This window comes from Sphaeramia orbicularis, chromosome 13 (assembly GCF_902148855.1).
Source record: "Sphaeramia orbicularis chromosome 13, fSphaOr1.1, whole genome shotgun sequence".
Taxonomy (NCBI): domain Eukaryota; kingdom Metazoa; phylum Chordata; class Actinopteri; order Kurtiformes; family Apogonidae; genus Sphaeramia; species Sphaeramia orbicularis.
The window spans coordinates 46929872-46947321 of NC_043969.1; the positions used below are offsets into that span (position 1 = coordinate 46929872).

The following is a 17450-nucleotide window of genomic DNA, read 5'->3' on the forward strand; positions in this document are numbered from 1 at the left end:
GCCCTACTCCTTGGCCCTTGCACTTGGCACTACCCCTTGAAATGGAGCAGCAAGGGTTAGGACAGTGTTTTTCAACCTTGGGTTCGGGACCCCATGTGGGGTCGCCTGGAATTCAAAATGGGGTCACCTGAAATTTCTGGTAATTGTTAAAAAAAACTGAGAAAAACGTAGTAATAAAACAATATATGGTGAATTGACAGAGACAGTCACAATACATAAAAGACATGACATACTGTGAGTCTGAAACTGCAACACTGTGGTTCTGTTTATCTGTCAAATGTTCATTGTGGTCAGTTTCAGATGTTGCAGCTCTTTCATAATTCACAGTTTGAGTTCTTGTTTGTTCAGTATTAATTGTCAGCCTTGTAAATCCAAGCTGGACTGACTCTACATATCCTGACCAAGGAAAATCAAATTTTTACTTTGTGCAGTAATCTACACCTGGCTTTTCTGCCTCTGTCCACAATAATATACATTATATAGACTAAATGTTGTCTAAAATGAATGTTTATTTGCAATATAGTATAGCAAACTATTACATGATCAAAAACAAATTAATTTCAGCAAAAAATGTCTCCATTCTGGGGTCGCCAGAAATTTGTGACGTTAAAATGGGGTCACAAGCCAAAAAAGGTTGGGAACCACTGGGTTCAGGGTTAAAACATTCTCCTTTGAAATGGGACAACCCTTTGAGACCTGTTACGTCATCAGCAGTCATCGAAGCCGCTATTAACAGATGCAACAACTTTGTTTCCAAAAGTATTCCCCATGCCATCAGTAGCTGTAACCATCTCTATTCCATGGGCTTTGGTCATCTTTTTACGTCTATCAACTATAAACCGCTGAAATGCGATCTATAACATATTGAAATGGCATTAAACGGTCGATCAAATGATTAAGTTGTTCACGAAGAAAATACGTACATTTGTGTGTTTCTTTCATCACTGCTGCACTTTTTGGCTGTGTTTACCTCCGTCTTGCCAATGATTCAAACAGAATTATGGGAAATTTCTCCTACCCCTTCGTTCATAGTGTGGTCCTGGAAAATCTCAGTTTTGAAGGCTATCCAGCCCTCTGCCTTAGCCCTTCCACTCCTTTGAATTGAGAATCGGGACAACACTACCCCTTCACGTGTACGCGCAAAACAGAGGGGGAGGGGTAAGGGGGAGGGGCCAAGGGGTGAACTGGGATTCAACCTTTGACTCCAATGACTGTTAATGTTTTCAGTGTAAATTTTGCACTTTGAAAATTCATCCCACGGACCGGATTGTATCTGTTTTGGACCATGGGCCGTATATTTGACACCCCTGATCTAAACAAAATGAGATGCAGTATTTGTACAGGGTGGGGAAGCAAAATTTACAATATTTTGAGGCAGGGATTGAAAGACAGTGTATGACCAATTAGTTTATTGAAAGTCATGAGAATTTATTTGCCACAAGAAAATGTACATAATAGAAAATGTTTTTATTCTATGTGTCCTCCTTCTTTCTCAATAACTGCCTTCACACGCTTCCTGAAACTTGCGCGAGTGTTCCTCAAATATTGGGGTGACAACTTCTCCCATTCTCCTTTAATAGTATCTTCCAGACTTTCTCGTAATAGTTTTGCTCATAGTCATTCTCTTCTTTCCATTATAAACAGTCTTTATGGACACTCCAACTATTTTTGAAATCTCCTTTGGTGTGACGAGTGCATTCAGCAAATCACACACTCTTTGACGTTCGCTTTCCTGATTACTCATATGGGCAAAAGTTTCTGAAAAGGTATGGATAATAGTGTTAGGTATGATTATGACATCAATATATGTTTGGTTTCAAAACAATTGACGTAGTGCCTGCTGAGAAAAAACAACTAAATGTTCATTGTAAATTTTGCTTCCCCACCCTGTATAAAACTGTCCCGTAGCCTGTGATTCTTGTGTTTGAATAGAGTAAAATTTATTTGTCATTTGACAGCACAGTACAATGTACAGTACAGCAAACGAAACTGTAGTTCGATGTTAGGGACATCGGGCCACAGCAAAGACTAGTCACGCTGCCCAGAACCCTTTCTTCAAAATTTGCAGTGAAGAACAGAGAAGATAATGGAAGCACAAACATCATAAGATGTCATACAGTTTTCACACGTCACACGTAGACACATGCTGGTACTTTTTCAATGGATTTGGTAGGATTTGGGGGATAGGGTGAAAAACAGTATTTGAGGGCAGACGGTTGGAGTGGGGGGGTAGAATATGTGTGTGTTGTGTGTTTGTTCTTGGAAGATTGTGTGCAAAAATAAGAGACACAATAGGTCCTTCTGTCCCTCAGTTGTTGCCAGTCCTTATCAGTTCACTCCCTGCTGTGTCTTGACCATGGACATGTTTTGACTGCAGGGGGAGTAGATTAGAGAAGAATCCATCTGCTTTTCCTCAGCTCTCAGGGGAAACAATTTGACCATGGAAAAGTTGATTTCTGCTTAATTTAGTTATAACTCACGTTTTTGTTATAACCTGGCCTCAGCATTTTCTCCTCACTTCAGAGCAGTAAGGTTTGAAGCTGTATGTAGAACATGACAGTTAACATGTGAACCCTGTGACCTCACACACACACACACACACACACACACACACACACACACACACTCACAGTGATAATGATGCTAAATCCGTTTGCTTCGACAGAGGACGATTTCTCCATCATCCAGCAGGAGATCATCATCGTTAAGAGCTGTAAACATCCCAACATCGTGGCGTACTACGGCAGCTACATCCGGTAAAAAGTGTCTGGGTTTGAACTCTCCTTGTCACTGCTCTGAAGCCAGTCGTTAACTTAATTAATTTGTTTTAACAGAGCTAATAAACTGTGGATCTGTATGGAGTTCTGTGGAGGAGGTTCACTCCAGGATATTTACCACGGTCAGTCTGGAACCCAGCAGGAATGTACTGTTTTAATAATAATAATAATAATAATAATAATAATAATAATAATAATAATAATAATAATAATAATTGAAACATAAAAATACCAGATGATTCAATAAGCCTGTTTTGAAAATATGGGCAGGAGTAAGTGCAGATATTTGTGTTAAAATGTCAGTTATATAAAAACACCGTCTTGTTCATATCCTTGACAGCTCTATGTAAAGTATTTATTACCACCTACAAATGATGATTCAATTGTAGTTTACAAGGTCATTTATTTCTAAAACAGTTATAAAATCCTTAGTTCTAATACTAAATATATAAGACGTCTCATAAAACTCATACTCCACATTACTGTTGTAATAAAACTTTATAGATTTGAACCTTTGTTGTATTTAATGTTCCTCAGTGACTGGTCCTCTGTCGGAGCCTCAGATCGCTTATATCTGCAGGGAGATGCTACAGGTGAAGCAAAAACTGATCAATTAGTAATTATTATCAATAATCTGAACCATTTAACCATTTTATTGCTAGTTTATGCTCATCTACAATGATTTTCTGCTTTGTGAATGTTGTATCTTTTGTGTTTTCCAGGGTTTGGACTATTTACATGCACAGAAGAAAATCCACAGAGACATAAAGGTAAAAATCTGACCCACTGATGTGACATTTGGCTCTAGTTTTACATGTACTTGTTAAAAAAAACAACACAGATTAAAGCATAGCATTTTAGTTCAGAGGTCACATATAGCCCATCGCTATCAATCTATCATGAAAACTCCAAAATTTTCTCTTTTAGTGCAACAAACTCACATTAAATTATAAAAATATTTACTTTTACAAACTATCCTTTTAAAAAAATGTGAATAACATGAACAACCTGAATCTTCTTAAGAAAATAAAGTGCAATTTTAACAATATCATGCTTCAACTTATTATTAAAGCAAATTTAAAGCAACTCAGTGGATCTACAAATGCACAAAACATTTAGTAACAGGCAGAATATTGTAAAAATTACAGATCATGGACCGGGTGAAGCTGAGCCTCAGTCTAATGTTTGTGTCGGTTTGTTTCTGTGTTTTCCAGGGGGCCAACATCCTCCTCAACAACCAGGGCGAGGTCAAACTGGGTAGGTGGACGTTCACTGAGTCTGCTCCGAGGTTATGATGAGTCACTGGTTCATTCATCTGAACATAAACATGTCTCAGCTGAAGTGACACTTAGTATTTATTTAATGGCATCGTATTAAAGTGTTTACATTAAACAGATGTCCAACAGGAAACAATACTTGAATTCACTGTGCTGGTTTAGTAAGTAAGTAAAGTTTGTTTATTTAAGTGAGTAAAGGTGATTTATTTAAGTAAGTAAAGTTTGTTTATTTAAGTGAGTAAAGGTGATTTATTTAAGTGAGTAAAGTTTGTTTATTTAAGTGAGTAAAGTTTGTTTATTTAAGTGAGTAAAGTTGATTTATTTAAGTGAGTAAAGTTGATTTATTTAAGTGAGTAAAGTTTGTTTATTTAAGTGAGTAAAGTTTGTTTATTTAAGTGAGTAAAGTTGATTTATTTAAGTGAGTAAAGTTGATTTATTTAAGTGAGTGAAGTTGATTTATTTGAGTAAGTAAAGGTGATTTATTAAAGTAAGTAAAGTGTTTTTATTTAAGTAAGTAAAGTTGATTTATTTAAGTGAGTAAAGGTGATTTATTTAAGTGAGTAAAGGTGATTTATTTAAGTGAGTAAAGGTGATTTATTTAAGTGAGTAAAGTCGATTTATTAAAGTAAGTAAAGTTGATTTATGTAAGTAAGTAAAGTTTGTTTATTTAAGTTAGTAAAGGTGATTTATTAAAGTAAGTAAAGTTGATTTATGTAAGTAAGTAAAGTTTGTTTATTTAAGTGAGTAAAGTTGTTTTATTTAAGTAAGTAAAGTCGATTTATTAAAGTAAGTAAAGTTGATTTATGTAAGTAAGTGAAGTTTGTTTATTTAAGTGAGTAAAGGTGATTTATTAAAGTAAGTAAAGTTTGTTTATTTAAGAAAGTAAAGTTGATTTATTTAAGTGAGTAAAGGTGATTTATTAAAGTAAGTAAAGTTTGTTTATTTAAGTGAGTAAAGTTGATTTATTAAAGTAAGTAAAGTTTGTTTATTTAAGTGAGTAAAGTTGATTTATTAAAGTAAGTAAAGTTGATTTATTTAAGTGAGTAAAGGTGATTTATTAAAGTAAGTAAAGTTTGTTTATTTAAGTGAGTAAAGTTGTTTTATTTAAGTAAGTAAAGTCAATTTATTAAAGTAAGTAAAGTTGATTTATTTAAGTAAGTAAAGTTGATTTATTGAAGTGAGCAAAGGTGATTTATTAAACTAAGTAAAGTTGATTTATTTAAGTGAGTAAAGGTGATTTATTAAAGTAAGTAAAGTTTATTTATTTAAGTAAGTAAAGTCGATTTATTTAAGTAAGTAAAGTCAATTTATTTAAGTAAGTAAAGTCAATTTATTTAAGTAAGTAAAGTCAATTGAAGTAAATAAAGTTGATTTATTTAAGTAAGTAAAGTCAATTTATTTAAGTAAGTAAAGTCAATTTAAGTAAATAAAAGTAAAAGTAAAATAAATAATAAAAAAATAAAAAAAAAGTAAATACAAGTAAAGTTGATTGATTAAAATAAAGTTTATTTATTTAAGTAAAGTTGATTGATTAAAATAAAGTTTATTTATTTAAGTAAGTAAAGATGATTTATTTAAGTAAGTGAAGTTATTTATTTAAGTAAGTAATTAAAGTTTATTTAAGTAAGCAAAGTGGATTTATTTAAGTAAGTAAAGATGATTTATTTAAGTAAGTAAAGATGATTTATTTAAATAAGTAAAGTTGATTTATTTAAGTAAGTAAAGATGATTTATTTAAGTAAGTAAAGTTAATTTAAGTAAGTAAAGTTGATTTAGTTTTAGTTTGGATAGATAAGGATAGATTTGTCTACTCTGCTGCTTGGATTTAAAAGATAGTAAAACTCATTGCATCTGACTTTCTGCTAATGTTTAAGTTCATTTATTTTAATGATAAGATGAAAAAAAACAAACAAACATAAACACAAAGAAAACTTCCATGTAAATATGTTCAATATGTAAATATGTATGTGACCGCCACCCTGTGACATCACAATATGCAAATTAGATTAGTACATTTACTCCCATCATAAACTGTGGGTCATACTTAAAATTTTTCTCATTTACAGTATGATTTTATCTCTAAACACTTCCAACATACAGCTTTTTGAACTCTTGATATCAAAATTGAATGTTTTTTTTTCTCTTAAAGGGTGAATACGATGATGTGTCATGAATCTGGATTGTACTGCATCCTGTTTGTGTTCAGACTGTGTTTTTACGTTTATTTCCACATGGAATCAGATCCCTCAGGTCTGAACAGGACGATAGAGTCACTGACAGATGTCACATTATTAGATATGATGTGTTTTTTTTTTCTTATTTAAGGTGAATTAATGTTCTGTTTTGTTTTTCTGCTTCTGTAGCCGACTTCGGCATCTCGGCTCAGATCACAGCGACTCTGGCCCGGAGGATGTCGTTCATCGGGACGCCGTACTGGTGCGTTTATTCTGTCTTAAACCTAACACATGGAAAGAGCAGAAGGAGAACGTTCAGCAATGAAATAATAATAAGAACCAGGATTTCAGACACTCCTGAGGAAATATTAGCATCAAACAAAGCAAAAAGCAAAAACACCACAGGCAACAAAACAGCTAAATACATATGTAAAACACACCACCAAAATCATAACAAATAAAAACATGCAAATAACTGAAACAGAGGTTCTACTTGAATTTAGGAATTAAATCATAACATCTAAAAAAAACCAACCACATATATTTGTAGAACGCTGACTATAGAAGACAATACTCCAACTGTATAAAACGACATTACATACAGGATTTTACAACAATTTTATGCTACATTCAAAAATATCAAACCATATTCTCAATATATTAAAATATTATAAGTCTTGTTTGATTTTTACTGTTGAACAATTAGTGATATTTGTTTTACTCAAACTAAAACCAACAGTGAAAACTATTATTAAAACAATTATATCATGAACTCAAGTGGAATAAAAATAAAAGATAGAATTTAAAAAGCACAAAAAGTAGATAAATGTACACTGATCAATGTAATAAATGATTAAAAATCAGCATATTTCACCATTATTTTGCACTGCTGTTGCTAAACCACATTTAAAAAAAAAAGGATTTAGATTGAAGACGATTCATCCGTTCAGTTTTAATAAACACACGTTTTCTGAATCATATTTTAGGTCATATTTGTCTTTTTTCTTCATCTTTTATTGCACTTTAATCAGGATCAGGTGTGGATCCTACTGATTTTATTTTCTTTTGATTATCTAAAGTAAGTAACTCTACATTTGCCTGTATCCTTTTCCTTTGACACAGTTATTTTCCAGTTTTTATCTTTGTTCACTACTGTTTGGTTAAATGGGAACAAACTTAAAAGTGCTACAATAATAAAAATGATGATGATTAATTATAGTAGTAGTAGTTGTAGTTGCAGTATTTTATCTTTTATAAATAAAAACCTTATAATAACTCAAAAACTCCAACAAGTGAAACTAAATTACATTGAATTTAAGCCACTTATGCAAATGAACCCAGTTTATGTGTTGATTAAAAAGATTATGTAACTAAAACACAATATGTATTGGAAAGATATGACTGATTTATTTGTTCAGCAGTCATAGTTAAAAGTCAAAATTCAGAGATATTAACAGAATTTTTAGAGAATGTTTTTCAATATTGTAAGATATTTTTAGAGACTAAGGCATTATTTTAATTTACTTTGGACTTTATCACCTTTACATTTATCTATACTAGTGAAACCGGATTGAAAAATACATTATAAAAAAATGTAATATAAGTTTTAAAATGTTATATGTTTATTTCTGTTCTTAATAATCTTCATCTACAGTCTTACAGACAAACCGTTATATCTACTCATATTTTTCCTCCTTACCTGCGACTACATACATGTCCTTTGTGCTGTTAAATGTGATGTCCTGTTGTTCCCCTCCGGTCCACAGGATGGCGCCGGAGGTGGCAGCGGTGGAGATTAAAGGAGGTTACAATGAACTGTGTGACATCTGGTCTGTGGGGATCACAGCAATAGAACTGGCAGAGTTACAGCCTCCGATGTTTGACGTCCACCCGCTACGGTAAAAATGCATATTATACACAAAATATGTAGCGTTTACACACAAAAAAAACCAAAACACTATATAGAGACCATAATAACAATAATAATCCCTCCTAATAACTTCCTTTGAGCTTCCATCAGTGTGCTTTGGTTTATTTATCTGCAAAAATCCTGCCATGTGCTTGAATTTTCTATTTTTCTCTTGATTTTCTTCGTTTGAGATGCTTCCAGACATCAATATTCAGGCACCTTTATCCAATTATAGCATCGTACACTGTATGATGGCAGAAAAATGTCAAATTACCCATAAAAATTTAATAAAATATAAAATATGTATAAAAGTGCTCCTCTCTCTTGCTGCACTGCTCATAGTGTTTGCAGTTCAGTCTGAGAGACACAACTCAGGGTGAAAAAACTCATCAGAAAGAAGTATCCTCTTCAATTATTTTCAGTCTAAACTTTCCAATAAAGTTTTGTAAAGGTGTAAATGTGTTTATGTGCTTTAGAGCAGTTAAAATTGAGCTTAACATATACACTTTCATCTGCTGTATATGTTCAGAGCATATTTGTGTCATGATAAACCTTGTAAACATCACAAAATAGATGCTGCTAAATTCTATTAAAGTGAATTTTTTTTTTTTTTTTTTCATCGTCAGTATTTATAAATCTATATTCATCCAACTTGAAGTTACAGTTACATTACACTCGGAGAGCACAGACCTCTGCCAAGGCAGATCAGTGCCCCCCCCCCCCGATCACCACCACAATTTAATCCTTTGTTTCTTGTGCCAGTATCAACATTTCCTGAAATTTTCATCAAAATCCATCCATAACTTTTTGAGTTATCTTGCTAACAGACAGACAGACAGACAGACAGAGAAACCAACACCGACAAAAACATAACCTTGTTGGCGGAGGTAATAACCGCTGTGAAACGAAAGAAAATGTACTTTTATTGTATTGTTTCACAACTCTCCGTTCAGCCTTATGCTCGCTTGACCACTGCCTCCTTCCCCATTTTTTTTTTTTACCTTTTAACAAATTTTATTTTAATTATTTTATAGTAGAAATATTACAAATTATACCTTTAAGACATGAGTAATTTGACTTATACTGTTCTTGTACTGCTGACATTATACATATATGCACACAAACACATATACATAAGAGCACATGTTCGTGCTCTCTGATTGGTCAGATCACATGCCATAGAAACCATTGAGTGTTTGCCCCGCCCACAGGTTTATACAATTACACACCCACAGATAAATAAACGCATACACGCTACTTTTTTACTGTTTCGTCTGTGTTTTTATCTTGTAGAGTCCTGTTCCTCATGTCGAAGAGCGGATACCAACCTCCAAAACTGAAGGACAAGTCAAAATGGTAAAAAAAGAAAAAAAAAAAAAACTAACTAACTAATAAAATGCTACTTATAACCTCGGAAAACTTAGTCCAAAAGGTGGATAAAGATGGACAGAAATGTATGTAACAATAGAAAAAGTGATTTCTACTGATATATTAGTAGTAGATAAATAAATAATATTGGTATTGGTCATTTGTGAGCATATCATATACATACTCATCACTGGTAATGTTATTACAAAGCAAATTTAATATTAGTCACAAAATATGGATTGACATGCATTAAAAATGTAAATGAATAAATTTACTAAATGCAAAATATGTGATAAAACCAAATTAATTTCACAAGAAAATAATAAATAGGTTGTATATTTGTCTAAAATTCAGTTAAATGTGTTAATTATTCCACAAAAGTTAATTTCATATAAAGTATTTTAATGCATTTTCACTTTCTTTTAAAAAAAAATAAAAATCTGTTCAGTAATAATAAGTCAGCTATTTTATTTAGTTCCACTCTCATCACTGTTGAAATAAACAGTAAAAACATAAACACTTGATCAATTATTATTGTAGTTTTACAGCAACAACTTTTTAATCAGACTATGAATTAAGTATAAAAGTAACGGAGTTCAGTGGAAATCAAAAATGATCAATAATTACAGTTTTAGTTTAGTTAATTACATGTAAAATAATGATGATAATGATTACATCCATTTCTGTAAGATATGATGATATGTTCTCCTCATCATTTATAATATTTAATATAGGATCAGTGATATATTATTGTGTTATTTTCTTTTTATTCTGTTTTTGTTGTTATTTTTTTCCCATTTGTGTCAAATAAATCTGAATCAAAACCAAACAAACTCACCCATTTTAAAGTCTTTTGCATTTTTATCACATTATCTGTGAATGAACATAATTCTGTTGTAAATTCATGCATCGTGTTTGTCTCGTGTCGTAGGTCGTCCACTTTTTATAACTTTGTGAAGGCCATGTTGGTGAGGAACCCGAAGAAGAGACCCAGCGCCTCCAAGATGCTGTCGGTCAGAACATGTTTGGTTTTAAAAAGACATGAACTTAGTGACGCAAAAAAAAACCTGAAGTAATCTGTTACATTAAGTCACTTTGAGTATTTAGTTTATATCTAAATAATTTGGAGTCTGTGTCGTTGTGTAAAGTCTTGGATCTGAACTCCATCCTACTGCTCACAGCCTCCATCAGCGTCTTCATCAGCGTCTTCATCAGCGTCTTCATCAGCGTCTTCATCAGTGTATTTATTGTATCGTCTTCTCCGTCCTCGTTAGTACTAATGGTGTTTCTGCTTCGTCTCTGCAGCACATGTTTGTTACGCAGCAGGGTCTGAACCAGGAACTGACCTTGGATCTGCTGGAAAAGTTTCGACACCCTGAGAAACTGAAGACCTGCCTGGTCATGGACGATGAAGAGATGGAGGTAAAACCGCTTTACTGATACTGATACTGATACAGGTACAGATACATGTACAGGTACAGATACCGATACCGATACCGATACTGATATAGGTACAGGTACTGATACTGATACTGATACTGATACTGATACAGGTACAGATACCGATACTGATACTGATACAGGTACAGGTACAGGTACAGGTACTGATACTGATACTGATACTGATACTGATATAGGTACAGGTACTGATACTGATACTGACACTGATATAGGTACAGGTACTGATACTGATACTGATACTAATATAGGTACAGGTACTGATACTGATACTGATACTGATATAGGTACAGGTACTGATACCGATACCGATACTGATACTGATACTGATACAGGTACAGATACCGATACTGATACTGATATAGGTACTGATACTGATACTGATACAGGTACAGGTACAGATACAGATACAGATACAGATACAGGTACAGATACAGATACAGATACAGGTACAGGTACAGGTACAGATACAGGTACAGGTACAGATACAGATACAGGTACAGAAACAAATACAGGTACAGATACAGGTACAGAAACAGATACAGGTACAGATACAGATACAGGTACAGAAACAAATACAGGTACAGATACAGGTACAGATACATATACATATACAGGTACAGATACAGGTACAGAAACAAATACAGGTACAGAAACAGATACAGGTACAGATACAGATACAGGTACAGAAACAAATACAGGTACAGAAACAAATACAGGTACAGAAACAGATACAGATACAGGTACAGAAACAGGTACATATACAGATACAGGTACAGAATCAGAATCAGATACAGATACAGATACAGGTACAGGTACAGGTACAGGTACAGGTACAGATACAGATACAGATACAGGTACAGGTACAGAATCAGAATCAGAATCAGAATCAGATACAGATACAGGTACAGGCACAGGTACAGGTACAGATACAGAATCAGAATCAGATACAGATACAGGTACAGGCACAGGTACAGGTACAGATACAGAATCAGAATCAGGTACAGATACAGATACAGGTACAGGTACAGAATCAGAATCAGATACAGATACAGATACAGGTACAGATACAGATGAACTTTATCGATCCTCAGGGGGAAATTCCGTTTCTTAACCCTTTTAGGACAGTTGTGTCTCTCGTGCCACATTTCTTCCGACACTGTCATTAAAATTACAGTAACTCCTGAACCGTTTTCGTTACTGGCAAAATTCAAAAAGTATCTGACACTTGAGATTGGGTTCTATCTATTGTCTATACGACGTTAGGGTAGAGTTCTGCATTGGCCGAGGGGTGGGGTGGTACTGGGCGGCACAGACAGCAGCAGAGTTCAGTCAGTGAGAGAGAGATGGAAGATTTTTATTACTTTTAGCCACATTTTAGAGAAGAAATGCCAAGAAATAAGAAAAAATAAGAAGCTGTACCATGGACACAGAATGCTCTAAACAAATAAAAACACTGACCACATGTAAATTAGGTGAAGTTTATTTTGTAAAGTTTAATCGCTTAAAGTTTTAGTATGCACATTTACAGTGTTTTTACATAATAAATATGATTTGCTTTTTAAAAATTAATCAGTTTTTCCCCCTATGACACACCATTTTAAATATCTTATTACATATAATAATGATAATTAATGGCCAGATATTGAAAGTTAAGGTCTTCCTGAAAAAATGTGCAAATAATTGGTAAAAAAAAAAAAAATTTTCTAACACTTTTTTTTTTTTTTTCAGAAATAACGTAAATAAATCTCAGCAGCCTGTTATAATGGTAGTCCTTACAGGGTTAATCAGTTCAATAAAATAAAAGTAAGAATGAATGATATCGTTGTTACTGAGATGTTGTAGACTCATTAAGATGCAGGACTGACATGTATAGAAGTCTAATGTTATTTGACTAATTCAAATTTTAGGTTCTATATCTAGTATTAATTACCTTCTTGTGTTTGTATGAATCATTAGTCGACTCTTTGTAAACAGACACAGACTCTGTTTTCACATCCATGATAATATCTGTTGACATTATTTAACATCAACAAACATTCAGACCTCATTGGAACCACCTTCCTCCTGTGGTTGGTTCGTCTGGTTGTTTTAATAAAAACATGGATCAGTCGGTCGGTGATGTCTTTAAATAGGAATAAACCTTAGATGGAGACAGTTATAATTTAGTATTTTTGTGTTTTTCATAAATTTTCTCAACATTAATCAAGTTGTTTTCATGTCTAAACCTCAGTGTGTTACTATAACCATGACATTCATTCTAATTTTACCTGAACTTTTAACCTGAACCGGATTTATTCTTAATAGATAAAGTCTAACTGAGACTCTGAGTATGTAATCATTACACCTAATCAAAGATGATTATATATTATGACATGTATGAATAATAGGAGTAAAAAGAGGAATGTGTCTGAAAATAAAATTAATCCAATTTCGTAGGCTACAGTTTATTTATGTGGTGTATATAAACATAGTCAATGTCCTAGACTAAATGTAGTTACGTACTATTATGTGACATTACAATTGTATTTTGTACCTGATTTTTACTTTTCTGACTCTATTCTTCATTTTCTTCTTCGTTTAAGGTGGTGCCACCAGGATCTTTAAAGAGGATCCAGTCAATTAACAAACACAACCGTGCAGAGAGGACCAACTCTGACATAAGTCGTAAGAAAATCTATTTAGAGTTTTATTTTTAAACAGAACAGGGATTGTAAGTGGACAAAACCTGTACTGTGAGCAGGGGTGTTGAACATACGGTCCGTGGACCAGAACCAGCTCGCCAAAGGCTCCCATTCGGCCCAGGAGATGACTTTGTGAAATGCAAAAATTACATTGAAGGTTTTAACAGTCGAGGGTGTTTTAGTTCAGGTTCCACATACAGACCAAAGTGATCTTAAGTATAATAAAAGCATAATAATCTATAAATAATGAGTCCAAATTTTCTTCTTGGTTTAATGTGGGAAAAAAATATTACATTATGGCAATGCTAAATTTCCCTTTGTTTAAATGAAAAAATTAACAGCAAATTATGAAAATATTTACATGTATAATCTATCCTAAAAAAAAATATGAATAACCTGAAATAACTGATTTATTAAAAAATTTCCGTTTTCTTATAAAATAAGTTTTCTTACAATAAAACTGAAATTTCTTTAAAAATACATAAATAATAAGAAATAATTTTAACATTAACTTATCATTTATACATGTGCATTACAGATCGGACCTACAAAGGCAAAAACATTTAATGACAGGCATTTAATTATTACAACATTTAATTACTAGGATTGCACTTAATTTTCTTTAGACATTCCAGGTTGTTCATATTTTCAGGTTTTTCACATTTCATTCTTTAAGGATAGTTTATAAATGTAATAATTTTCATAATTTAATGGGTTTTTTTGCACTAAAATATAGAGAAGATATATTTGCATTTACAAACAATCCTTTAACAATAAAATATGAATAACTTGAACAAATATGAACAACCTGAAATCTCTAAAGAAAATTAAATGCAATTCTAACAATATTCTTCCGGTTACTAAATGTCTTGCGCTTTTGTAGATCCGATCTGTAATGTACATGTAGAGATGATATGTTAATGTTAAAATTATTTCTTATTATTTATATATTTCTTAAGAAATTTCTTTTTTTTTTCAGGTTATTCCCATCTTTTTTGTTTGGATAGTTTGTAAATGTAAATATTTTCATAATTTAATGTTATTTTTTTGCATTAAATTAAAGTGAAACATTTGGAGTTGTCATTATTATAGGTTATTATTATTTTACTGGTTTGACCCAGTTGAGACCACATTGGACTGTTTGTGTCCCCTGAACTAAAATGACCCCAGTTTTAGAGGCTCATATTCAGTCTGACTTATTGCAGATGTTTTCTCCGTCTGGAGCGACAGCCTCATATTTTCATTCTCCGGTCGTAGCTCGTCTTAATGACTCATTTTCTTGTCAATTACTTGGGTTCGTCGTCGGTGAAGCTCATCGTCGTCCTGCTGCCTCGGCACATTTGTTTCATTCCCTTTCACTCTCTGTTTATTGGTTGATTATGATGCTGCTGAAAGAATCCACATTTATTTGGCTTTATTGAAGTTTCTGTGGACAAGACTTTGTGGAAAATGACTGAAATATTAATGTGGAAAGTGTTGGTGTGTGTTCTGCTCAGTGGAACAGATTTATACTCAGAGGCCTGTGAAGAAAGAACCACCAGACGGAACGGTAAGAAACACGCATTTACACGGTGAAATATATCTACAAATACCACACACTCACAAATACACACTGAGTACATGTGTATATGTAGGTGCAACAGTCAAAATCATGTGTAAATGTCATGTTTTCTACAGTTAAAGCCTTCAATGGAATCAACCGGCGATAACAAGAGTCCAGTCAGGTAAACACAGCTCAGAAGCAAATACAGCACAGGTGTCAAACATGCGACCCGGGGGCCAAAACCGGGCCGACAAAGTGTCCAATCCGGCCCGTGGTATGAATTTGTGAAATGCAAAAATTACACTGAAGATATTAAAGACGGGGTAGGAGATCTTGGAAAAACGGTTCGAGCAAGCTACACTTTGAAAACACAATTCAAAAGTCTAAACGTCTTTTCTCAGATGTCGCAGATCCATCCATACCTCATTCAGTCTCCTCCAACCCCCCCGCTCTTACAGAACAGCCCCAGTTCATACCTATGAAGATTCTAATAGTTTTGGATTTGTCATGATAGTTTAGTTTTATTTAGTTTTGACTTTTTTTTCTCTAATTCAGTTAGTTTTAATTAGTTTTTAGAGCAGGTTTGCTAGTTTTTATTAGTTTTCTTTTTTTTTTTCTAAAAGCTTAGTTTTAGTTTAGTTTTAGTATTAATTTTATTTTTTTCTTATCTTTTCTCTTCTCTTCTTCTCCGTCGTATTCAAATAAATCCCAGACAGGACTCTGCTGCTTTAGTCTCCATGTTTCCAGGTAGAGTGGGGACCAAAAGATGACTCTAAACCACAAGTGACCACAAGTGACGATGAAGTGTCGTATGGTGCCGCTAGCTAAATTTGCTAGAGTGAAATAAATCACTTTCCTATCAATCCGACATTGACAAAGACGAAAACGAAGGGAATTTTATCCATAATTTTTATCCGTTTTAGTTAGTTTTGTAAACACACAATACAGTTTCAGTTAGTTATCTTTTTTTTCGTTTAGTTATAGTTTTTATTTATTTCAGTTAACGAAAATGTTTTTTCAATTCTAGTTTTCGTCATTTCGTTAGTTTTCGTTAACGATAGTAACCTTGATACCTATATGACTAACGTTACATTTCCCAGTGATTTATGTTCGTGACAAAACAGTTTGCCGGTGAACTTTCCATCCTAATATAGCTAATATAGCCAAGATCTGGCTCTGGGTTTGTTTCCTGAACAAGTGCTCCAGAACGCACAATTCATGCACGAAGAGTGGTATGCACACGAGGGGTCTGTTCTCTGTAAATATATGAACATTAGGGGTGTAACGGTACAGGAAAAACTTTGGTTCAGTACGTTTTCGGTACGTTTTCAGTACAGTGAAGGAGACCAAATTCATTAAAAAGAACTTTATTGAATTAAAAATGCGAGATATTCCAAACAGTTAAAGGTGCGGTAGGAGATCCTGGAAAAACGGTTTGAGCAGCGACATTTTGAAAATACACAATTCAAAAGTCCAAACCCCTTTAGTCAGACCCCCCCCCCCCCCCCCCAAAGCCACGCCTCCAGAGTACCAGATTATACTGGCAGAGGGGGGAGGGACAAATGTCAGTTGAGTTTGATAGACATATCACCGTTCAATCATTTCGATGAGCAGGTTAAAATGATTGGATGGTGTTTTTTCAGTCCTGTCCGTTCCACAGGTGACTAAATTTTTTAAATTTTGTGTTAGAGCACTGAATTAATTTTTTGTAATCGGGGTGTGAAGGGGATTTTAAGCAATGTAGTTAAAAATGCTCCAGGAAAACATCTCCTACCCTGCCTCTAACAGTCAAGGATGTTAAAATCATTTAGATCAATTCAAAATTCTAAAGTGGGTCAGACCAGTGAAATACTACCATAATAACCTATAATTAATGAAAACTGCAATTTTTTCTCGTTGTTTCACTGTAAAAACAGTTAAATTATACAAAAATGTTTACATTTACAGACAAGCCTTTTCTGAAAAAAAAAAAAGTGAATAACTTGAAAAAATATGAACAACCTTAAATGTCTTAATAGAGGTATGTGGGATTTTAATAACACTGGTCTACAAGGAAAATGCTTCCAGAATAAAAGTAATGAAATTTTACCACATGAGAGTCACTGATAAAGAAAAATCAAGTCAAAAATGCTGGTTGGCTGAACTTTCCAAGATACAGCCTTGGGTCAAAATGTGAAATTCAAGAATTAATGAGAGAATGGGTTTGACTCAAAAGGAATATTTGTCTCAGAGCTACGAGATCGACTTCAAAACACTGTCT

The 17450-nt window shown here is 33.4% G+C and overlaps 1 protein-coding gene across 4 annotated transcripts in view; it reads left to right on the forward strand.

The window, feature by feature from the left end:
- The window catches only part of map4k1 (mitogen-activated protein kinase kinase kinase kinase 1), a 77925-nt gene that overhangs the window by 40739 nt on the left and 19736 nt on the right, over positions 1 to 17450 (forward strand). For all 4 annotated transcript variants that reach the window (XM_030152991.1, XM_030152992.1, XM_030152990.1 and 1 more), the window contains exons 3-15: positions 2666 to 2756; positions 2835 to 2899; positions 3315 to 3370; positions 3500 to 3547; positions 3992 to 4034; positions 6418 to 6490; positions 7995 to 8126; positions 9431 to 9493; positions 10437 to 10518; positions 10811 to 10927; positions 13549 to 13630; positions 15144 to 15196; positions 15325 to 15371. In XM_030152991.1, the coding sequence (XP_030008851.1) occupies positions 2666 to 2756; positions 2835 to 2899; positions 3315 to 3370; positions 3500 to 3547; positions 3992 to 4034; positions 6418 to 6490; positions 7995 to 8126; positions 9431 to 9493; positions 10437 to 10518; positions 10811 to 10927; positions 13549 to 13630; positions 15144 to 15196; positions 15325 to 15371 (952 nt within the window). The remainder of the gene's footprint in view (positions 1 to 2665; positions 2757 to 2834; positions 2900 to 3314; positions 3371 to 3499; positions 3548 to 3991; positions 4035 to 6417; positions 6491 to 7994; positions 8127 to 9430; positions 9494 to 10436; positions 10519 to 10810; positions 10928 to 13548; positions 13631 to 15143; positions 15197 to 15324; positions 15372 to 17450) is intronic.